Source organism: Mixophyes fleayi, chromosome 9, assembly GCF_038048845.1.
Source record: "Mixophyes fleayi isolate aMixFle1 chromosome 9, aMixFle1.hap1, whole genome shotgun sequence".
In the NCBI taxonomy this organism is placed as follows: domain Eukaryota; kingdom Metazoa; phylum Chordata; class Amphibia; order Anura; family Limnodynastidae; genus Mixophyes; species Mixophyes fleayi.
Window position 1 is genome coordinate 10,492,027 of NC_134410.1, and position 25,029 is coordinate 10,517,055.

Consider the following 25,029-nt stretch of genomic DNA (forward strand, 5'->3'; position numbering starts at 1 on the left):
AGGCTGATGTATTCTCAATTTTTTTTGGTGTTAATGTGGTGCTCCAAAACTTCACCCATCTGTTTCTCCTCCCTCGTTGTATTAAAAATGTAACAAAGTACTATTTAATAAAACTAAATATAAGTAATACGAATAGAGGGACGTATCTTCATATAACATATCAGACATACCTTACGTACTATCAGCTGGAGAGATCAATCCGCAATCAACCAACCGGGATCGGCTTGCTAGTGATGGTGCTGCCCATCATCATCATGGCTGCTTGTTGCTCAGCACTCCAGCACCCACGAGAGACATGTCTCCTGACAGGTGTAGCTGCATCCAGGTCTAGCTCAATCGTAATTACATGAACACGCTCGTATTGTACTCAGCCTATATTTGCCCATCAATCCCACTCTAGAGCTGGGATGGTGGTGGTCAATTCATACAGCTGGTTGGTCAGGTTCAGTTCGGACTGGGAATATTTAGGGCAAATTCCTCAGGCAAAATATGTAAAACTTTTTGGACCAGATCAGAATAAGGCGTATATTTTGCAGCACAATTTTAAAAAAATGTTCCTCATCTCTAGTAGGGGTCAATTTAGAATTCAGAAAACTCTAGAGTGCATATATTTTACAACAATTCTCTATTAGATGACATAGTTCACAATGCATTGGGGCATTGTGTGACAAAGAGTTGGCATAACATGAGGAGTTTCATCAATGTGATTGCGATGGCTTTCTTAGCCTATTCTTCTAAGTTCACACTAACGAGAAGTTTTTCACTGTAACTTATACACTTGGGATCTCAAGTCTCCTTGCACAGATTGCATTGCACATGCCCCTCTTCAATGTTCATGTGTTGTAGGAAACTTTATTTGGATGTTAGTATCAAAAGTGACAGACTATTTTCCAGATGGGCAACTGACGGGCAACCGGTTAGGGTCACCTTCTCCTGATGGTATCAACACAGTGCCTACACCTGAGCTGATCTTACTCTTCAGGTTGTGGGTCTTTGCAGAGTCCACCAGGGGTTGACTCGGTTGGGACCTTACTCCCTAGAATCAGTTATGTAAACGCAAGATGATAATTAGATAGTAGCAATAAAGTACAAAATACTTGAAGAATAATATTACATATTATCTAAATGCAAATGACAATACCACTTAAAATGCAATAGATGAAATGTGTTAAAAAAATACTACTGAATCCTGGAGCGATATCAGCCAGAAAGACAGACCTGGCGGTAAATTTATCAAGCTGCGGGGTTTGAAAAAGTGGAGATGTTGCCTATAGCCACCAATCGGATTCTAGCTGTCATTTTTAGAATGTACTAAATAAATGATAACAAGAATCTGATTGGTGGCTATAGGCAACATCTCCACTTTTTCAAACCTGCAGCTTGATAAATGGACCCCCCAGGTCTTGTTTAGACATCATCTGGTTCAGTTACCAGTCTGCATCTTCTGGTGACGGATGGAAGAAACCTAATGCCTAATCATTCTAAAAATATGTATTTTCTATGAATATACTAATGGAATATCACAAAAAAAACAAATCACATACTTTTAATCCTTATATTTTTTTTACATTTGGCCACTGAACCTTTTAATACTTTTATTTTGGTCTGTATTTGTTCATAGGCTTTTGTAAGAGCTAATCTCATAGACAAAGCTCGCAAAGCCTTGAGATTTTGAAGCCGTCTACTAATGGATGCCGAAGTTGACTGTACAGCTCAAGTTTCCATAACTCGGTTCCTGTTGCAATTCCGTAGCTTATTGCGTGGGAATCGAAACTGTGAATAAACCGCAATCGCCATCTGTCTCTCCGCAAACCTATTATATCATTTCTCTGTACTTAGTCCTCCAATGTCATTGTGTGATAAAATCCCCATCCTTAACTATTTTATTTACGTACATACTATTTATAAGATTAAATTGCTCACCTCACCGTTTAAAAATGTTGTTACTGTTACGAAAATAATCTCTATCCTTGGATTAAGAAAGATTTAAATTAATTGGGTTTGGAATTTCCCTAAGATTTCTCATAAAACTAAAAAATAATTCTATTAATTCCATCCAATCTCAAATATTAGAAATAGACAATATATCTGGAAACACACTCTATTCTACCATGCGTTTCTATGGAGAACAAATATTTGTTGTAGCTATTCTAGATGGTTATATGAACCAATAGCCAGTGACCAGATATATAACTTATGTTTATCGCATTCACTTTTCAAAGCCAACAAAGGGAGTCATTTACTAATAGATTACAGAAGTCTATTTTTGAAATGTTAATATGTAGTTTTTTAAATTGTATTGCGCTCTTTGATTAACTATATCACCTTATCCCATCCAAATCAGTTGACCAAAATTTATGCAAAAGTATATGGTAAATATCTAAGGGTACAGGATACCTCTCTCTGTTGCATCTGCCAACATGTTATAATATTTATTAGTTATAGTAAATCTTGTATATGTTATGCTATATATACCAAGATGGAGTTTTGACCACACACTCTTGGCAGATCCACTCTACTGTGAAACATTGGAAAAGTTATAGCTGCTGTCAGTCCAGCTTCTTCAAATAGTTATCTGGATATCATATGTAAGAACATTTTATTGCATCATCATCAACATTTATTTATATAGCGCCAGCAGATTCCGTACCACTTTACAATTGATAACAAACATTAATAAAACAATACTGGGTAATATATACAGAGAGGTAAGAGGGCCCTGCTCGCAAGCTTACAATCTATGGGACAATGGGAGTTTGAAACACAAGGGCACGTGCTACATCATATTGCACATTGGACTAGCTAGAATGCAAAGGTAAAAAGTATTGAGTGGGCTGTGTGATCAGTCACACAGCAATGTTGGTCAGAGGGTTGTTGTCTTGTGTTAGCTGTGTAGAGGGTGGTAATAGGGTAACCTAGGGAGATTAAGATGGTGTTAGAGGAATATTATAAGCTTGTCTGAAGAGGTGGGTTTTCAGAGAACGCTTGAAGGTTTGAAGACTAGAGGAAAGTCTTATTGTGCGAGGGAGGGAATTCCACAAAGTGGGTGCAGCCCGAAAAAGTCCTGTAACCGAGAATGGGAGGATGTGATGAGAGTGGAAGAGAGACGCGGATCTTGTGCAGAGCGAAGGTGTTGAGTTGGGAGATATCTTGAGACAAGTGAGGAGATGTATATCGGTGCAATTTTGTTGACGGCCTTGTATGTTAGTAGAAGAATTTTATATTGGATTTGTTGAAACACAGGCAACCAATGTAGAAATTGACAGAGTTGCTCAGCAGAGGAAGAACGGTTTGCAAGGAAAATCAATCTAGCTGCTGCATGCAAAATAGATTGTAGGGGTTCACGTTTGATTTTTGGAAGACCAGTAAGGAGGGAATAACATAATCAGTTATAATACAGAGGCTGATGTGCTGAAAACTAATTCAGTGAAATAATTTAAAGCGATTGAAGAACTCTAAAAGAAAACTAGACATTAACAAGCGCAGTAAATAACACAATGTACAGATGTGATGGACAGTTGATTGAATTCTTTGTATGAGAGATTGTTATGCATGTATGTATATTTATAAGTATTCTCTAAGATATAGCTGTATAAGTGTTGCATAAATGTTACATAATAGTTGTATAAATGGTGTATATAGTCCAGACATTACAATTGTGTATATAGTCCAGACATATAATTGGGTCACCCAATGCAAAAAAAGATTGGACAGAGCTGAAACAAATAGAATGACGAGATTGTTTTGTGTACAGACATTGTGTATAGGTGCCAGCAGGTCGTTTATATCTGAAATGTATTGTGTCTTCAGTGATACCCAATTTTATATCTAAGACTTCTTCTAGAGATTGCTGATTATAGATGATAAAGTACTGAGCAAAGGATAGTCAATACTGAATATCATGATTAAAGTTGTGTTTTATATAAAGCGATAAGAACAGGAGGACGGTTCATAATTACGCAATCACGTGTAGGCGAATTTGAAGGACTTATCTATAAATAGATATATTGTTATACAGTTTGTCTTTGGAGTTCATTTCGACATTTAAACACAGACATCAAACAATTGCTGAATTTGGATCTGTCTACAAAGTAATAATTGAACAAATAGCGGTCACTTATGTTTGTTTGAAGTAGCATTTGCAAAAGGCATGTTGTGTCTGTCTGAGAGCTCTCAATTGAAGTTATTTTCTGGTGATAGCTTTCTTTGAATTATTTCTAATACTTTTCATTATATGCAATTTATTTTAACGTTAGACTGTTTTGCTGGAAAGAGCAGAGAATAGTCCAATCTATCTTTTGATTCCAGTAATGATCTATTCTTATTAAAGGGCAGGGGTCCATTATTGCATATATTAAAGTGGGTAAGTTTTATTTATAAAAGTGTCAATGAGTTAAATGTTTGACATGAGAAATGACTAAATAAAAAATTGTTCAAAGGAAATTAAAATTTTCTCATTGGTGGCAAATTTCAATTTTGACTTCAATTGTATTTTTGACCATTTCATTTTTTTCAACCAAGTATTTCAGAAACAATTTTTCGTCAAATAATTTTGAATTGTAGTTGACATGTTTATTCTTTTTACGTAAGCCTAAATAATATTTTGCTAGTTTATTGCAAAATAAAGATAAAGGGCCTGATTCTTTAAGGAAAGTAAGCCAAAAAATGAATACGTTTTCTCCTGGACAAAACCATGTTGCAATGCAAGGGGTGCACATTAGTTTATTATTTTGCACAGAAGATAAATACTGGCTGTTTTTTTTATGTAGCACACAAATACTTGATAGCTTTAGTTGTACACTGAAATTTAAAGTTGTTCTAGAACATGCTTTACCTCAACTTTAAATCTGCCATCCCTTTTAAATTTACCTCCCCCCTCCAATTCAACATTTGCCAAGGTGCAAAGTTACTCATTTTTTTTTTTGCTTTACTTTCCTTAGTGAATCAGGCCCAAAGAGTTTGTTTTGCTTCAGGTTGGGATAGGCTGAGGTTAAGGTAAATTCCAGAAAACTGATTCGGAGTGCTTGATATATGCCAATCACATTAACAAAGAGCTTGATAATCCTTCTAATTACACATCCTTGTGCAATCAATGTTTCATTTTTGGGAAATTGAGGTTATGCACGGGATATAGTATAAATAGAGACATCTAGCCCTGCTCAGTACATTGTGCTTCGTAAACTTCGAAGGTCTCCGACTGATTCACTGCAGTAATAGCTGAAGACCCTACATTGTCAAAGTAAGTTTTTCCTAAGTAATTCTTGAGGCAAAGTGATTACTTTATAATTGATTTTGGTGCTTTACCTGTAGTATATTGGTAAATAATTCTAAAAATCACAAAATAACTTACATTGTTTAATGTTGTGTATTATGTAGCTGATCTATTGTGATTATTAGTATGTATCAATTAAATGAATGTTTGTGGAGGCTGTAACTCATAATGAAATAAATATACTACTAAAATATTTACAAATTAAATTTATGTTCACATAGTGTGGTCTTGCATGTAATAACATTGTTATTATGCATGACCCATTGAGAGGGGAAGGAATCAGGCAGTTCTCTATTTACTTTATAATGTTTACTATACAAAATAAATTACTATGAATTATAAAGGAGTAATCAAATGAATACTGTCAGACCGTAATACTTTTCTGAACACAGATACATGGAGGAAGAGGGGGCGCTCATTAAAAATTTAGAGATTACAGGATACTTGCTATAGTAAAGGCTGACAACCTAGATGCACTTCAAGTGCCATTAACTTTAAAATACAAGTTGACATAATATAAAAGTTATTCATAAATGTACAGATAGAGCGAGATTCATTTATTTATTCATTTAGCCTAATGGTGAGATTGAAAGTCAGCATTACCAGAATTACCACCGCACCAAGTCGTCACTAACCCGAGTATAAATTGTAATTCGAAGGATATTTATCAAACACTATTGCCAATATTGGGTGGTGCAACCACACATTACAGTTCAAATGTATCCAACAGGAAAGAGAAAAGAAAATGTGCTTTGATCGGGGGACTCAGTGATCAAATTCTGTATAAAAAATGTTATTAAATTGAATTAAATTTTTTTTGAGCTTTCAATATTCCTAATAATTCTCCATTTGCTAGCGAAATATTTTAAAACAGTAAGAAGTGACCAAAGTACAAAATGTGACATAAAATAGCAATTTTAAATTGCTTTGCCTCATTATATTTATAAATAAATTCAATATTATCCAGTATTTTTTTTTTGGTCTCTATTTCATATATAATCAACTGTTCAAGTATTAACAAACTCCAACTGCAATGTAGGGGAATATTGCTTTAAGTATCATATATAGTAAGTATCATATGTTTCAATTGGGGATGTTTCATAACGTTTCTAAATTATCATAATATCATAATCATTCATAGATTGTAAACAGTCCCTTGATATAATAAGAAGTCAAATGTATCTCCCAAGAGGGAGCCATATTATGTGGATGCATATAATTATTGAAAGTATTTGTAAAACCCTGTCTCCTTAGCCACCCTTGTTTTCTATGTGCAGAGCTACATGATGCCAACCATTAATATGTTATATAACTATTTAGAAACAAAACAGAGTAAATATGTTCATGGTGAAAATCAACTCCTTCACTTGTGACCATTTAGTGAAAAACAAGTTCTCCAAAACGCTCTCTCTCTTCACAATATGAGAGTGGCCTGTCCTGTTTCTGAACACATATTGTACTCTAGATACAAAATAAATCTGAAGAGGAACACAATAAATAAAGTGCCCTCTGGTGTAGTAATTTCAATGTAAACCGTTGGTCATTTGTAAGTTGCAATACAGCCCCCTACCAAGTGGAAATAAATTCAGGCTTATTTGTATTCAACTCTTAGTTGCCTTTGTTAGTTCTTCTCTTAATATAGAATAATAACCTTATGCAGGAAGAGAACACAGACAGAACAACCAGCCAATAGTGTAGTATATACTATACTAGTGTAACCTGACAGTAGCCCATGGTGTCTGTGTGGCTATGCGTAAGTGCTATGAAGCAACAAACATCTTCACTGCTAAGATCCTTCGTTGTTCCTGAGACCACCAGATGAGATCTAAAATTCATATTCATCTCTTGGCTGCCCTTTGTTTAGCCCAGTGCCCTGACTCGGTGCCTTGTCTGCCTTCAACAGACCAAAGTAAATGGTCAGGAGGAATTAGCCAGAGTAATCAGTAAAGAGGTGCTGCAGCAGCTATACACACTACCCAAGAGTGTAAGCAATTCCAAGTGCCATAAAGGAACTTGGTGGTGGCAGTAATACTCTCCCACAACGATGGACATCACATTGAAGCACAGTTGACCCTCCCAGACGATGAATGGCTGGTGGCCAAGTCATATCAGTGGGGATCACCCGTGATAGGTTGTTGCCTAGCAGACAAACCTCATTCATACTAGCAACTGACAAGGTGGGAGAGTGACACACAAAATATATATTAATTAATTATGGAGAAATCTATCATAATGTCCCCAAACTGCTTAGACAGTTACAGCTCAAGCAATATATATATATTTGGTTGGGAGACTCACAGTTCTGGGAAAAGGTATTGGTGAGATACAGATAGAAAATTATGCTGAAAGGTCCTAATGGTAAAGATTTTTGTGTTGAAGATCTTGGTCCTGGATTGTGTTTTTTGGGTGTCTAGTGATTGCTTTTTGACATTCCACATTTGTCTGTGTGTGTGGACTCAATGATCTGTATCTCTGGCAACGTGGTAGCGTGATAGTTACTGGATCCTGCTGTCCTGTTCCAGCTCAAAGATACCCAGGTGGTTATCACTGAGGATATATGAAGTGCCTGTTTATGATCCTGTAAGTGTTGAGTAATAACACTCCACCAACCTGAAGGGGAATCAAAGTTACTCTAATCTATGAAGGGACCAACTATACCTACAGATAAGCTTCAAAGTTCTTTTATCTGGTACGCATATTGGTATGGTGTTGGTGGTCTTGGAAATATTTCCTCTTTTGTGTGTTTTTATCCTTACTGATTCACTCTTAACACCTGAGTGCCTATATCCACTTGGTGATTTAAATTCTGGCTTGTGGTACACCTATCTGTATTGTTGAATACAGTATTATACTATGTGGCGCCCCCTCCTACTTATTTTGTTTTAGATTATTCTAGTCCACCAACTGGCTTCGTGGGAATTTTGGCAGCCTCCTGAACATAGGATATCTACTTCTTCCAAAGGACAATATTTGAATTGGAACTTGTTTATCTTCTCAGAGTTACGCGCTGCACTATCTATTGTATTTGTTTATATATATATATATATATATATATACACACATATATATATATATATATATATATATATATATATATATGTATGTATATATATTGCAACTCATGCATAGTAAGTACATGAGGAAAGCAATTGCACAATGAACTATTATGAAGATAACATACTATGTACACACAAACAATTAAAATATCTATGATAAGTTTTATATCACGCACGATAACAAGCCTTGGCATGACATCAAATTGTCTTGATTCTGTGTAAATCAAGGTCAACACTGCAACTTATCTTTGTTAAAGAGACATATTATTTAGCCACATAAATCTATCATACTATTATTTTTATAAACACATCCCTTGTTTAGCATCATGTTCAACTTAACGCTTAACTGCAATTATTCCTCACATCCCTCATGTTGAGCCTTTTTAAAGCCTAATGCTTAATTACATTTCCACAATGATGAGCAAAAAATTATTTTGCTGTAATCTAACTCTTTCTACTTCTACACAGACGAGTAAATCATAGCTACTTGGCATAAGGTGTCAGAGGCGTAGCGTGGTTCAACGGGACCTGGTGGTGATATAATTTATTTGCACACCTTTTATCTAATTTATAGACCTGTGCTATCATAGAGTATGCATGAAATGCACTGTGTATCTGAAGACATGGAGGAATATATGTATGTGTTCATCTGAAAATTGCATTCCTGAGTTACAAAATGCCTTTAAAGGACGTTATCTTGTGTTGTAATACAATCTAAAGCTCCTTGCTTTACTTAGCATGAACAACCGAGCACTGCTTAATTTTAATGGGCAAATGAGAGTTTGGTTTCAGTATGTTCTGTACATTTTGTAAAAAAAAAAGTAAGTATACATATTTAATATTATCAATAAATTAAATATGCTTAATTACCATGTAGCTCTGTGATTGTATAAAAGTAAATTTTCACTGATCAATTATATTACACTTGACATTAAACTCTAAAGTGTCTTCAACAATTCTTATCATGCACTCTGGTAGAAGTTATGATATCACAAGGCGCGGATATAAAAGCATGCCATGGATAAGCACCATTAACATGGATATTATCCAGACTGTCAATCCGGAAATATGGCATTTGCCAATATGGCTGAATGTATTAGTGATGTGGACAGGGCTACCAAAGCTCTTTTAAAATAGTCCTGCTTTCAATAAAATAGTGTGACCCTCAGCCAGTTGCTTGGGATATCCGTGATCAATTGATAGCTATATTCAAGAGTTCTCCACTGAATGACGATGGCCTGTTGAACATTATTAAACTGATTAAACTTGTAATCTTCGGCATATATGAATGTGAGCCAGATATGTTTATAAGTCTGACTCTGTAGTACCTACCAGTGTTTCTATATATCACAGTCAAATTGATCTAATATGGCATTTTCTATAGTTATATACAGATCACAAATAATAATTTGCTTCTGGTCCTAGGACATGAATCCTGTAGAGTCATACAAAGCTCTTGTTAAGAATATCGACTCCCTGAACTTTACTGATCATGCGGTTCCCTGTGATCTTCTGCTTTCCGGAGATTCAGCGTTTCCAGTGTTGGTGAATCCTAAGGGTCAAGTGCTAATTGCTGCTTCACAGTACGGAAAAGGACGTATAGTGGTAATGGCACATGAAGGATACCTAACCAGTCCGCACTTCACCCAGTTTATCGATAATGCCATAGAGTGGCTGAAGCCCTCAGCCGATTCACTAGTGGGAATCCATAAGAAATTTCCTACAATGGCACAAAGTCTCTCTGACAAAGGCCACGAAGTTGAATCCAACCTTGATTTCAACAACCGCTTTGGAGTTTACTGCACACATGCTTATGAAGAGAGGCAGTCAAGTGAACTCATCACGGCTTTGAAAGAAGGCATGGGTCTTCTGGTTGGAGGTCAAGCCTGGTACTGGATAACCAAAAATAAACTTAAAAATGTTGTACTGGATTATCCTGGAAATAAAGTGACAAGTGTAGCTGGTATCCATTTCTTGAGTAATTATGGACAAAAGGGAATATATAATCTAACACCAGAAATACCGATAAGTTCACTAATGGCTGAGTAAGTACCAAAACATTTATGGACCATGATATCTGTTACCAATAAATGTCCTTCCACCTCTCAAACCAGTAATTTGTAGCATGAGACTGCTTACCCTTTCTCTATAACACATTAATCTAAATGTCTACCATGCAGAGATGAGCAAACTAATTTGGAAAATGCCAACATTTTAGAATTTTCAATAATTTTATATTATAGGACAAAATGTGAATGCTGAGCTAAATGAACCAACCAGAATGCAGGTAGTCATCAAGTGGTTTTGCATTTCAATAAACCCTTTCTCCATGTATCATTTGTCATTCAAGTGTAGATTAGTGGCAAGAAAAAGTTTTGCTGCCTACGTTACAAACAAGCACACTAGCAATGACCACCTTCATGCTCAGTAAAGACAAAACAAAATATTTTGTTCAGCTCAATAGTCTGCAAGGCCAAGTTGAGAAGAAAGGGATATGATTTATTGATTGGTATAACTAGACAGCTGCCTGTCACTCTGCCATAATGCACTTCATTATTTTTTCTGTCTCATGCAGCAAAAGTAACAAATAATTTATTGAACAATCCCATTCTTTATATTAAGTATATATTTTTTGTTAAATGTTTCCAACTGCAGTTCTTTGCAGATACGGGGTATATATAGACAAAGGTGTCAGTGATTAAAGCAAATTTCAATCCCAACATAAAAAGATAACGTCGTTGTATTCCATTGCAGCTTATTTATTATTTTGCACATAAGATAAATACTGGCTGCTTTTTCATGTAGCACACAAGTACTTGATAGCTTTATTTTTACATTGAAATTTAAAGTTGATCTAAGACATGCCCTACCCCAACTATAAATCTGTCCCCACATTTTAATATTACCTCCCCTCCAATGTAAAATGGTTTTGCCAAGGTTCAAAGTTACTCTTTTTTTTTGCTTTACTTTCCTTATCGAATCAGACCCTATATGTTTATAGGATCTACAGTAATTGTTTGTGTATGTGCATTTGATAAATGTTAGTCTTAAATATATAAACACATATATGACATTTTACCTTGCAGTTCTTTACATAGCCACAGTGATCATTGCTATAAATAATATATTTGGGCACGGTGGCACGGTGGTACAGTGGTTAACAGCTACCTCACAGTGCTTGTGGTCATGAGTTCAATTCCCAGTCAGGGCTCTATCTGTCCACACTCTATCAACACTCCAGACTCACTGGTAGGTTAATTGGCTTTCCATAAAATTTACCCTAGTGTATGTGCTTTGATCAAAGTCAATTGGGGAACAACAATGGTCACCCACACATTGTACGCTCTGGTTTTGTTCTGTGTTTGGGGCGAGACAAGGTCCTCTTGGTTGATTTTCCCTCCCCACCCCCTTTCATCGGTCACTCTGTTCCTACCCTGGGGCTAGGTTAGACAATAAATGGATGGATTCCTGATGGGAGATATAGGGGCCAAAAGCTTAGACTTCCACAATATTTTGTCCTGCACTTGCCTTATAGCCCATTAGTAGCTGTATCTTGATATGTTTAAAATATATATGCAAATCGAGTTTTGCAGTAGAATAGGCCATTTCGCAGAGGTGTATAAGTCTGACAACACAAGATTTGAATTCCACGTATGTTTCGCCATTTCCACAAAAATTGCTGAATATTTGATAGAACAGTTTTGATAATTCTGATAGTTTTCAGCTGTATCCATTAACTGATAACTGTACATGAAATTCTTGATCCAACGATTTTATTCAGGTTTAGCAACTGGACTTCACCGGGGAAAAAAAAGAACCTGTGTGGTAATGGTTCTACAAATTACGGTGAACTAAGTCTATACGTAAAAGTAAAAATGCAGAAATGTGTTATTCTGTTTTCAGGTATAAATGGGACATTTCTGAAGATATAAAGCAATTGTTGAATGGAATCACTGAATTGCATCTCTTGGAAAGTGGATCTCCGTCCCATCTACTTGTTCATGGTCAGAGAGCCTTCCCTCTTGCATTGGATGAATCCCACAAAACCTATCTTGCAGCTGCTTATTATGGGAAAGGTCGGGTTGTTGTAGCCACTCATGAGGACCAAATTAGCCAACCCTGCCAAAAACAGCTAATCAACAACCTCATCTCTTGGCTGGACGCCGGGAGGAAAGGAAAGATCGGACTACATAGAGAATTGAATGGGTTGCAGGATTGCCTTGAGGAGGGAGTTACCAGTCAGCAATCAGAGTTCAACCAATCATTTAGTGTTTATTGCTGCACAACTTACACAGATAATGATGCTCAGAATATACTTGAGTTTGTTGCTAATGGAGGTGGACTTCTCATTGGAGGGCAAGCTTGGTACTGGGCTTCTCAAAACCCTGGCATAGATGCCCTCACTGATTACCCGGGAAATAAAATAATCAACCAATTTGGCATCAGTATGCTAAGTGACGAAGTTCATCCAGGCAACCTTAAAACAGTAGATATTGAAGACCCCTCCAGGAGTTATCATCTCCGCAAGGCGCTTCACCAGTTAAAGAAGTTGATGGACGGCAACAAAGAGATCCCGGGGCCACTCTCGTCATGGATGATGAAATTGTCAGAAGACTGCGCAGCACTCCTAGCAGTAAAATACCAAGATAAACAGGCTTTCTATCCATTTAAAGATATACTTATCAGTGCTCTGCTAAAACATGGATTGCCTAACGTTAGCCCCAGTCAGACAATTAAAGGTGGAAGCAAGGACTCCTTTCTGCTGAGAGTAGCAGCTGGAATCTACAATACATCTCCAAACTTCGAAACCACAGTAGAAAAACTCTTCCCGGAGATGACGTCTCTTCCGGCTAGTCCTCAACAAATCCTGGAGATCAACTGTACAAACAAAGGTAAACTCTAAATAAATGTATTTATTTTAGGAAAGCAATTTATACTTAACTTGTTTATGTCATTTCTTTAATGTAAACCTTTCAAGGTTATGGCATGTAAATCGTATCTTTGTCCATGGAAATTGCTTTACTACCTTGGACAAGAAGAATAGTATGAGGAACCCCAGTCACATTTCCAGGCCTTGAAATTTGTAATATGCATTACAGATTGCACTCTTTGTATCTCTTTTTAGTTATTGGACACTTCCACAACCATAGGTCATAACATTACATAATGATATCTTTATAATGAGCCCCAGTCAACGTCTCTGTCTGAAGCCATGGGGCCTAATTCATCAAGGCACATAAATGGCGATATAATCCGCAAAACTAATCTGCGCATGCCAAGAGCCGGTTCATATGCCACAGAACACGGCAACGTTCAATGCATCTGTGAGTGCAAAGGGCACTCACTACAGCTTACGAGTTCAGGGTGGGAACAGGGCTGGGAAACAGCATTTGCCCATAGTCAATGTACAGTAAGGATGTGCCAATCTCGAGCGCACGCAGCAGCATTCGATTCAGGCTCTGAGCAACTTTCAGGTACTTGTTTTTCAGCCGCATCTCTTGCTCCAGCTACAGGTCTAGTCTACGTGCCAATTACTAGTGGTGACGGCTGTGCATACATGCTAGAACATGTGTTTGCAATCAGAAGCAACTGTAACAATGTATTTCATGTACAGCAGACATTCATAACATCCTAATAAAAGTAGTTCATGGGAAACAAAATATATATTTTTGAAAAAAAAATTATGTTTTGACATTAATGCCTATATTATTAACAGGTGACATTAATTTAACAGTCTTTTTTCAGTGCGTTCATTTAAGAATTTATATTCCACAATAGGCAAGGTATATAACAAATACAGAACATGCAATAGGCATGATACACGGAGGCACAGGTGGACAACATGGGGCAGACAAGAAGACAGGAGGAGGGAGGGCCTGTTTTGTGAGACCTTATAGCTTATTGGTTGTTGCCTCCTCCATCATTAATAACATCTATTTTGACAATAAAGATCCATATTTTAGAATTTCATCTGAATTCCAATATTTTTACAAATTATTTGATTAAATATCAAACCAAATAAGAAGTTAAGAAAAATGTGAAGTCTACATTTGAGGACATTTCATAGAGGGTTATAAAATGTGCCAATATCATGGGGTTTTAACAGAGAGATGCAAAAGAGTTATTTGCATTATTGCATTTAAAACTGATGAGGTCTAAATTATAGTGCAGGCCTGTCCAACCTGCGGCCCTCCAGATGTTGTGAAACTACAAGTCCCAGCATGCCCTTCCAGCTATCAACTGGTTGTCTACCGGCAAAGAATGCTGGGGCTTGTAGTTTCACAACATCTGGAGGGCCGCAGGTTGGACAGGCCTGTTATAGTGCTTATTGCTAGAAAACTAGAAAAGAGGGAAGAAGCTGCTGGTGAGGAAAGGGTTAGATGCATTCTACTAGAGAGTGTATCCAACAATTTATTAAAAGGTAGAAAATACTTTTTTCGCACTTAAACCTTAAAACTTGTTGAATGAAACTGGAGTTGTCTTTGAAGTACAAGTGGCCTCAATGATGAATCTTATCTGAAATTTTTTCTGAAATTTGGCCAAATCCTAAGATTTATCTAAAACACGAACCTTGTTAATAACACTTCAGATTTAAATGTAACATGTCGTTATTTTTAAACGTTTTCTATCGTAGGACACCCAGCTTGGCGCAGTACAGGACTTTATGTTCCGCCCGGAAAAACTGCCACAGTGATTTTTCCAACATCCGCTATCAATGTTGGCCTGCAGGTAACTGGGAAAGAGTAACTAAAACGTTGTACAGCATCTTGTGCGCTGCAGAATAAATCAGGTTTTGTCCTTTTTCAATAGATACAGTGGGGCTTATTTAGAGTTCAAAATAAAGGCCAATGTTACGTGTAAAATAGTATTGTGCACGCGTACGAAAAATGCTTATTCCTATGTCTAATTTGTATATCCCTGAATTGCGCCTCCTTACGTGTGAAGAATCAGAATGGGGTGGAGGAAGAGGTGTTTTAAAGTAGGACGAGAACAGTAAAGATTTGTTCAATATAGATTTAGATGATTATCATCATCATCATTATCATAATTAGCAGACTTGTTAGTGTTAAAAAAAGACTCTAAATATATATATTTTTTTAAATGTTTGTAAGCTTGCGAGCAGGGCCCTCTTACCTCTCTGTCTGTATGTATTACCCAGTATTGTCTTATAAATGTCTGTCCCAATTGCAAAGCGCTACGGAATTTGCTGGCGCTAGATAAATAAATGTTGATGATGATGATGATGATGAAATGTTGCATTTAAATCATTAAAATCCCTACACACTTTCGGAGTTTTCCTTTAAGATATTTTTATATTATGGAACTGAACTCCTGTCTCAAAAAAGTTTAGCTAGAAGCCCCCTCTCTCCTCGACGAGGAGAACAATAAGTGTAGGGTGGTCTGGGAACCCCCCCCCCCCCCCCCCCCGGCATTCTCTGTTCTCACCCAGCTCTTCCCAGAACTTTGACCACAGACAATTTTTAAAAATAATTCCAGCAAGTGTTTTGTTCGCATTGGATGCCTGTGGCAGCCGTCCAATCAGCGCTTGACAATGGGCCCCTGCCATCTTGCTAGCTTGGGGTAAGGGGTTGTTACTGGCTAAGACTATGTTTGGCTGCATTTCTCTTTAAATATTTATTTTGTAGTATTAGGAATGCTTCAAAGTCATTCAGGCTCTGCACATATGAATTTATATGTAGTCATATGTAGAAGTAAATGGAGCTATATGTATATTATTATATTAAAGCAGCAATCCCATGAAAACATGATGCATTTTTTGACATAAATCACTGTGGTGCGCTATAAGCAGAAGCTTGGTAATTACCTTTGCCTTTGGTTTGTTCCTTCAGACTGCTAGTAATTCTTGATAAATCTGCAGTTTTTCTACAGTGTTGTTTACCATGGCAACAACAGGCACATTACACAGTATAGTGAGCAGAGAGGTTTTGGAACACCCTTCTGAGCTCTGTTCTCACTGTGATATCCTCCCTGTCCTTCTCTACCCTCTGTCAACACATGACATTTTGAGAGTTGTGAGCCTGGCTCTGTGTTTTCCCTTCGGAGAGATTTTGAAAAGTAGATAATGATTTGTAGGAGAGTAGTTAAGAGAATGACAGATCAGATGCATGCTTAAAAGGTACCTAACTTGCTATTTAAAGAAAAAAAACTTGTATATGAGATTCCTGCATTAAAGCATTTTTCAAAATATGTCAATATTGATTTAATGTTTAGAATTTTTAAAAAAAACATTTCTCCTCTATATTGACAATTTTAGGTGCAAATTGGCTCCCATTCAGATAACCTCACTTACCTTAGTGAACTAAAGCGCCCTCCAGTGGTGGTACAGAGGTATGCTGTAGACAAAGTGACATTACCGGTGTCATCAATTTTTGGTGGCCTCATCTACATAATTATTCCTGAAGAACGTGACCTTGGAAACATACAGATATCCATAGAGGACGCCGTACTGGCTCCTTACTTCAAGAATGGCAAGTATTGCTGTAATGGGAACTTTGATGACTATATAATTAACATTTTTGCAGTTATTTAGCAGTGTTAGAATATGATTGCAGCAGTTTAATCTGATGGTACAGCAGCGAAGACATGTTTGTTTATACACATGTTTTATCTTCTGCCAACACGCTCTAGTGACTTGTTCTATCTGCATTTTCCACATACTGGTCCTGGCAACGCTGCCTGGAGCTGGAGATAAGACACAGTCCGAGAGATAAAAGCTGTAATCCCTGATCAGATGTGACCCCGGCAACAGCCGCCTTCTCCTCAACAGAAATAGTTTATATCAAGTTTATTTTTACTAATTAATGCAAATGGGGTAAAAAATAAATGACGTGATTTCTTGACCAGTTTAAACAACATGGTTGACGGACGGTCAACCATGAGGTCAGAAGAAATGACTGATAGCCGCATCCTCATTAAAACAAAATGAGCAAATTTGCAAAACCATGTTGCAAGGGAAGAGGGGAATTTAAACTTTGCCGACAGATTTAGAGTTGGCAGGGGGGGTGTCCTAGCTCAACTCTAAGTTGCAGCGTGAAAAATAAAGCTGTCCAGTATTTGCGTTGTTGCCAACGATAAATGCGGCCCTATATCTATAAATAGCAGTAAACATGAAAAAGTGGAGATTTGAAGCTTTCTCTGAAGATAACAAAAAGTAAATGTTACTCTGACCACTTCCTCTGACAACATATCTAACTTCTTGTCCTAGGTGAAACCAGTGACTCCTCGTGGGTGGAAACCATCCGCCATTTTCCTTCCCCTTGGGCAGAACTGGAAACAAAGAACATTATCTTTACTTTCCCGTCTAATTTAGTCCGTTCCCTGGAAAAGCCCAGTAAAATCCTGACTGTCTGGGACAGAATGATGGAGGAGATTTTGAAACTCTCTGCGTTGCCTCCTGTATTCGAGAGACAGGAGAGGATTGTAGTGGACACTCAGCTACTTGAAGGTAGAGTTGAAGTCAATTGTTTTCTTCTGTAAACACATTATTATCGGCTATTAAGGTCAAACTTGCAGATATGAGTTTGAATGGAGAAGGTCTGGGCTTCCAATAGGGGTTGAGCCCCCAAAACAATTGGTGGTTTTCAACCACCAATACCCTGTGAAGAAGCAGGTACAGTATAAAGTGAAGTTATAGTCTAAGGTAAGTTCTGTGTCTCCTGGTTCCTGCTGGTTATGGATCCAGTTCACATCTGTTCAACATCCACTGGAGATCCAAAAACATGTCTCTTCAAAACACGTGATCTGTCTTCAGAAATCACTTGGTGTTGAGACTGAACCAGTATTTGAAGGTCCATATAATATTCAATATGAAGTCAAATTTGGATCAGATTCTTTTTAAAACCAATGTAACTCTTGTGTTAAAATGCCTTTCTTATAATACAGCCTGTTCATTTAAACGCAAAGCCTTCAATTAAATATTCTCATTCAGGATATCCCCAGGATTTATTTTCTAGCCAATCCGATTATTAGTGTGTTCACAGCAGCACAGGTTATTTCAGGAGACAGGTGTACAGATGTTGTGGGAAGTAGTGACCTTTGCATTTGTGTCTATATGTGATGACAGGTCTGCATGAGACACCACGTGTTATAACGTGAAAATGGAAATGGAGGTAGGGTGGAAGTCACAGACTTAGGACTAGATTTACTAAAGGGTGGTTTGGCCGGTTTTTGGCTATTTTTCCGGCGATTTTGTAACCGTCGGATTTACTAAAGCTTAAACCGACGTTAAAACGGCCAGAATAGACATTTTTCAAAACCACCACCTTACAAACCGTCGTCCCGATTTTAACAATGATGAACATATAAACAGCCGGATTTACTAAGCTGGGTTTTCAAAATAGCTGCAAAATAGCCATTCAAATGGCCAAAATGAGAGGTGGTTGTGAATGGCGATATTGATCAAACAGCTGCTGTTTGAGCTATTTTGCCATTCAGAACATAAAAGTAAGCACCATTGACATTTAAATTATTTGGGCTTATTGATTAAGAGGCAAAATTAATTTAATATTAACTTACAAAGGTTTTATTATTTTCTTTTAAGGGGACACTATTATAGCATGATATTACAGGGGAAATGTGAATATATAATAATATTAACTGATTGCTAATGGTGGATATAATTATTTATGTTGCACATTTTGACATTACATAGTGCCTGAATAATATAATAATTAAATAATTTTTGTCCCCCTAATATGATGAATTTCCCCCCCTCATAAGTTAGTAATAAATTAAATTTGCCCCTTAATTAATAAATAATGATTGCCCAAATAATTTAAATGTCAATGGCGTTTCTCTTATGTTCTGAATGGCAAAATAGTTCAAACAGCATGTTGGAGCTATCAAGCCATTCAGAAGCAGCTATTAAAACTGTCTTGTCCTGTCCTTTGGATGGAGGTCTTGATGGTGGTTTTAACCTAACCACCGGCGGTTTGGACAAATCCGTCTTTTCAATCCGCCTTACACCGCCATTCATTTTAAAACACAGCCTCAAACCGCCCTATAGTAAATGCCACAGTTTAGTGGTCCAAACCGCCGGCAATGGGTGGTGGTTTCAGACTGTCACCAAACTCGATTCTCTGTGAATCTAGCCCTAAGACTTAGATAGTAGAAGTAGCAGGATCCCCAACAGCACAGAGTAGCTCAAAGATTGAGGTGTGAAAAGTGCCTCTATATGAAACAAAGACATCCATGTTGTTATTACTCCTCAAGAGAGCAGATTAGAACAATGCAAAATATATATGAGGTTTTTTTGCCCGTGAACACTTATGTGGACCTTTGGTGCATTTAAGCTGTGCTCAACATACATATGTGTACAAACATCTCGAAATGTTGGCATTTTGCCGTTACAGGCTGGATGCACTCAGGATATCCAATTATGTGTCATGTGAAGTCTGTGGAGGCCCTGCTGAATGTTGAGGACATTACGCAAGATATGTGGGGAGCGATCCATGAACTGGGACACAACCAGCAGTTCATGGAATGGGAATTTCCTCCCCACACTAATGAGGCTCTGTGCAATCTATGGGCTATTTATGTGTATGAAAATGTATTCGAGATATTAAGGGAGAAGGCACATAGCGAACTGCAGCCAAAAATGCGAGAGGACCGGATAATACAATATTTGGAAGATGGAACCTCATTGGATAACTGGAGTGGATGGGTGTGTTTGGAGACCTATTTACAGGTAACTGCTTTGCTGGGTAAAAGGAAATATAATTAAATATGTCATCAAATGATTTGCTCCACTTAGACAGGATTTATTATTAAATTCCCTACCGAGGTGCTACTACTTACTGAAATAACTCCTGATGCTTCAAACAGGACTTCAGCCTGAAATCGGTTGTTGGTAAATAGATAACACACTGTTGTTGCCAGTTTGATGGATATATTGTGAATAACTGACCTTCTTTAGCAATGTCTGTAACCATAGAAACAGAGTGAGCTGTACTGTACGTTTCCATGCTTACAGATGTTGCTAAGGAAGGTCAGTTATTGTCAGCCTGTGTTTGAAAGGCAGCAACAGTATGAAGGGGGCTAAAGAGGCTGAGAGTGCACATTTTGAGGGGCGTAACTTTTAATGAGACAAACAGTTAACATGTACAGTCCACTGTGGAAATAAAAATAATGTGCAGTGTGCTCACCCCCCCCAAATCCTCAAGCAGCCCTAACGCTAGACAGTCTATGACGGTAACCACTATAAAAACGACCCAACTGCCCACCACAAATGATCAATGTGAAATGATCAGAGCTGAGATTCCCCGGAACTTTCCTTCCCTGCCAGCCAATCACAAGTGGCCAGTGATGTAAAACTCTTGTTAGTCCTAGTTACACTTGGCTATAGTGATTTTGCATCTGCCATTCGTAGTTTGCGTGTCGTGTTATGGGGATGATTTGGGTTTCTAGTTTTTAAAATATATTTAAGAAAGGGTAAACAAAAGCTAGAAAATAGTGAATGTTTCTTTATTTTAACATAGAGCTGCAAAATAAGCGAAAACTGATGTGGAGATCACATAGCAAAACCTGCATTCTATGCTTGATAAAAAACACGAAAACTGGACTTTTGTACTTATGTTAAATTCTGTTCTCTAAATCCGCTGGGGGGGGACACGGACAAGGGGTACCGAGAGCCCAGGCAGGAGTTTGGCACTTTAAAGTTTCTTCACTAAGTTTCAAACTCTCCCCTTCTATTTCCCATCCCTGCCAAGAACTCAGTTATTTTTGTAACCAAGCCCCACAGGAGAGAGTAGAATGAAGGAAGAAAAACAACATTGGCGAAAAACTATTTTTTACAGGACTAGAAGACCATACACAGTGGGCCAATAGTGTCCCCCAAAGGATTCAGAGAAAAGGATTTAACATAAGTACAAAAAAAACATTTCTCTTACATCCTGTGAGGGACACTGACAACAGGACTTCACAAAAGCTGCCCGTACATGTAGGTACACTCAGGAATTGCACTTTCCACCCAAAACTAGCATCTTTTGATGCAAAAGCATAGAACTTATGAAACTTAGTAAATGTATAAATCAAGTACCAGGTGTCTGCTCGACACAGCTGCTCAGCCGAGGCTCCATGCAGTGCCGCCCAGAGAGTACTCACAGATCTGGTAGAATATGCTTCTAAGCTGTGAGGAACAAGTGACCCTGTCCCAATGAAAACATGTGAGATCACCAAAGTAATCCATCTAGCAATTGTTTGCTTAAAGACAGACCAACCACTCTTGTGGGCTTTATATTAGAACCTAGCATAGGCAAACCGAGGGGGGATTTCCTAGAGCCTGGAAACCCCCCTCCAAGCCTGGGGTACTGTATAATTGAGGTGGCTGGACCCTGCTCCAGCTTCACACAGTTCTGCTTGAAAAGGAAGAGCTGCGTGCACCTAACATTAGTGCACGCAGCATTGCCCATTGCCCATGTATATTATGGGGATAGGAAGAGTTGGAGAGCATCCAAGCACTGTCTAAAATTAGAGCCACGCCCCCATGCATGTTGGTCACGCTCACTGGCGGTGTGGTGTGAAAACCCCCCTCTACAAATCCTGCATTTGACCCTGAGATATCATGAGTTTCCGTAAATCAAGAGTTATATAAACATCCAGATGAGAGAAGAATTCCCTTGCCCTCTGAAGATTGATCTTGGCGCAATGCCAGAATCGCAGTGTTCTGATTTAAATGTAACCTAGAAACTACCTTAAACTTTCTCCATTGTACAGTTCTATCCTCCTGAAATATATACACATGTAGATTTGTAATACCATCAAGTGTAAATTCAAATTGCACGTAGCTATAGGAGGGATACATAGAGGATGTACAAAAATAACTCCCTGCAAAATAGTCTGCACTTCTGGTGCCACCCTGCTCTGAAGGAAGACACTGCTGACAGAGCTGGAACATTTATTTCCACCCAACGCATTGCAAGTGAGCTCCTTGTTCCTCCTAATGGTTGATGTTTGCCACTACTGTGGCAGTGACTGACTGAGTCTCTATGGGACTTCACCGCAACAGAAGATGTACTCTGACTAGAGCACTTTTAATTGGAAACCTGGTTTCTGTTGGGGACCAAAGACCTTGAATCCACATTAAAGAGTGACAGTGCTCAGACACATAGGCTGGAATCCAAGGTACGATTGTTGAATACCAAATGGCTAAGGGACGGCTCTTGATGAGGCTGTCTACTCTGAGCAGCCAAAGGAGCGAGTGGCGCTTCTTTGGAGACAGTTTGATTAAATGGCTGGTTAAGTGAATGTGAGACTAGTTTCATTTCGATACAAGCTTGACTTGGAACACTCTAGAATGAGACTACGCAATCTGCATGGTGTAGAAGGTCGAGACTATCTTCCACAAGATTTTCATGCACAAATAAACAGATCTGTGTGAGAGCTGATAAAGACTTTATTAGTCTGTGCAAAAAGGACATCTCTCTCGGGGCTTCAAAGAGCAGATCCAGATGACAAATCTCTTTCTAGGAACCAGGTTGGATTTCTGTTAGTCAATGATCCACCCATGGGTTTCTAATGTTTGTGCCGTCTCTCACACATGAGCATGAATTAAAGCTCAGGACCCCACCTTGATTAAGAGACAGTCCATATAAGAAATGATTGTCACCCCTTTGGATCCCAGAAGAGCGGCCATGACTGCCATGGTCTGCGTGAATGTCCGCGGACTTGTTGTAAGGATGAGCGGCAGAGTCTGAAATTGAAAATGGTAAAGCTGAACTGTGAATTTGCAAAGACATTGATGGCTTTACCAGACTGGAACATGCAAATAAGCATCTTGGATGTCCACGGATACCGTGAACTCATCCAATTCCATGCTGCATATCTCAGAGATTCCATCTGAAAACTGTCCACTCAAATCTTAAGGTTCAAGGTGGGCCAAAGGGATCCATCTCTCCTTTATACTGAGCAGATCTTCAAATAGAACCTCATTGCCTTTTGGTCTGCCAGTACTGGGATGACCAACCCTGTCATAATTAATGTTAAAATAGATTCCTCTAGAGCCCTGTTTGTGAAAATGCCGGTTTTAAAGTGGTAATAGCCAGACCCCATGCCATGTATAATGGCATACAGGTGTGGGGTCCGAGTATTGCCTCTTTAAAACCGTCATTTTCACTCTGTGTATGGTAACAGATGTAATTTCCTACTGTACCTGTTTAGCCCATTCGGATATTACAATGCCCAGTCATTTAAACCTTCGGCAAAAGTTATTATTTATTATATAGTAAGTAGTCTTTTTATTATTATCGTCCTTATACCAGGGCCGTAACTAGGGCTGTGCGACAGGGGCGACTGTCCAGGGCGCAATTTAGGAATATTTTAGGTACATTTGGTTAAAATTGAGGGCTAGGGGGGCGGCATTTGCCTTTCCTGCCCCGGGCGCTAGAATTCTAAGTTACGGCTCTGCCTTATACCAATCGTTATGGTCACTTCTTTTAAAAGTATGTCAGATTTTCCATAGCCGTTAACCTTTACCCCACCTCCGAGGAGGAGGTGCTAGGCTGTCTGGAGTTTAGACTTGTAAACCCTGAGGTAACTTGGGTTCCATTTTGAACACTTATAAAATGTTGCAGGTGCCTCTCCTCCAGATTAACAAACTCTCTCACTCTAATACTTCCTTCAGGAAGGATATAGAAGAGGAGATGCAGGTGTCTGTGTCTGTTTTATAACAAAAATGTACTAGGACCCAAGTCAATCACATCTTTATAATATTTATACCGCCATTTCGGTCACTTGTCTCACCGATATCGGCAAAATGCTACAAATAAATTCCATTGTATGATATTGATGGATGATGATTATGTTCTATCCAAATAAAAACCCTGCTAGAATAAGTATTATGGCCTTTAATATCTGTCACACTTCACCTTCATTAAATGCTTTTGTTTCTTTCACAGCTGCAGGAAGGTTTTGGTTGGGATCCATACATTAAACTATTTTCAGACTACAAGAAACTAACGGACATCAGGAATGAGAACCGTTTTAAGATGAATCTCTGGGCGGAATTGTTCTCTCAACAAGTACAGAAAAATTTAGTCCCATTTTTTAAAACTTGGGGATGGCCCATTGAAGAGGAACTCGCTGAAAGGCTTTCTACCCTTCCTGAATGGGACGAAAACCCAATGAAGAAATACATTCTGTAACTTAGGGGTATTTCTGGGACTTGGCAACAAGGACCCAGGGCCCGAGTCTCAAGCACAGTGCCCCATGTCGTTTATAAACTTCCTTTTATTACATATTGTCTTTTAATTGATTGATAGCAACGTACTATATATAATTACACTGTTCAGCGATTCCAAAACCAGTAAAATTATAACGAACATCAGTTTCTTATTTAATTATAGTAATTTATTATATATGTGCATGAGCATATTTGAGTAACTATGGTCATCTTGTAAGGATTAACAATGAAGGATCCTGTAGGCATAAAACCTTTGCTGTCTCAGAGAAAAACCCATCTACTGGGCACCTCCTATTATGGCTGAAGTGCACGCAGCTTCTTGGAAAGAAGTGGTACTATGCATACAAACAAAATAAGAATAGATTACATTTGATACAAAATAAGAGGAGTGTAATCCCTCATACAGAATAGTTACACATGCAGAGATGTATTGTGCAGCTGTTCATACTAACACAATAAGATGTGCTAATTTAACTAAGTTGATACTAACTAACATTTTAAGA

The 25,029-nt window shown here is 38.1% G+C and overlaps 1 protein-coding gene across 1 annotated transcript; it reads left to right on the top strand.

Moving 5' to 3' along the window:
• The first annotated feature begins 9,756 nt into the window (after nucleotides 1–9,756).
• On the top strand, nucleotides 9,757–25,029 carry LOC142101410 (TRPM8 channel-associated factor homolog). Its single transcript, XM_075185871.1, has 7 exons — nucleotides 9,757–10,373; nucleotides 12,232–13,220; nucleotides 14,963–15,057; nucleotides 16,604–16,817; nucleotides 17,555–17,794; nucleotides 19,701–20,035; nucleotides 24,243–25,029. Exons 1-7 carry the CDS (start codon nucleotides 9,757–9,759, stop codon nucleotides 24,486–24,488), a joined length of 2,736 nt encoding a protein of 911 aa, XP_075041972.1. The 3' UTR covers nucleotides 24,489–25,029.

What these genes read in the sequence shown, in the direction of transcription:
- LOC142101410 (XM_075185871.1), top strand. Translation starts at nt 9,757, where the DNA reads ATGAATCCTGTAGAGTCATACAAAGCTCTTGTTAAGAATATCGACTCC. An exon ending in ATAAGTTCACTAATGGCTGA is followed by an intron (nt 10,374 to 12,231) that starts GTAAGTACCAAA and finishes TTCTGTTTTCAG; the next exon opens with GTATAAATGGGACATTTCTG. An exon ending in GGACACTCAGCTACTTGAAG is followed by an intron (nt 17,795 to 19,700) that starts GTAGAGTTGAAG and finishes TTGCCGTTACAG; the next exon opens with GCTGGATGCACTCAGGATAT.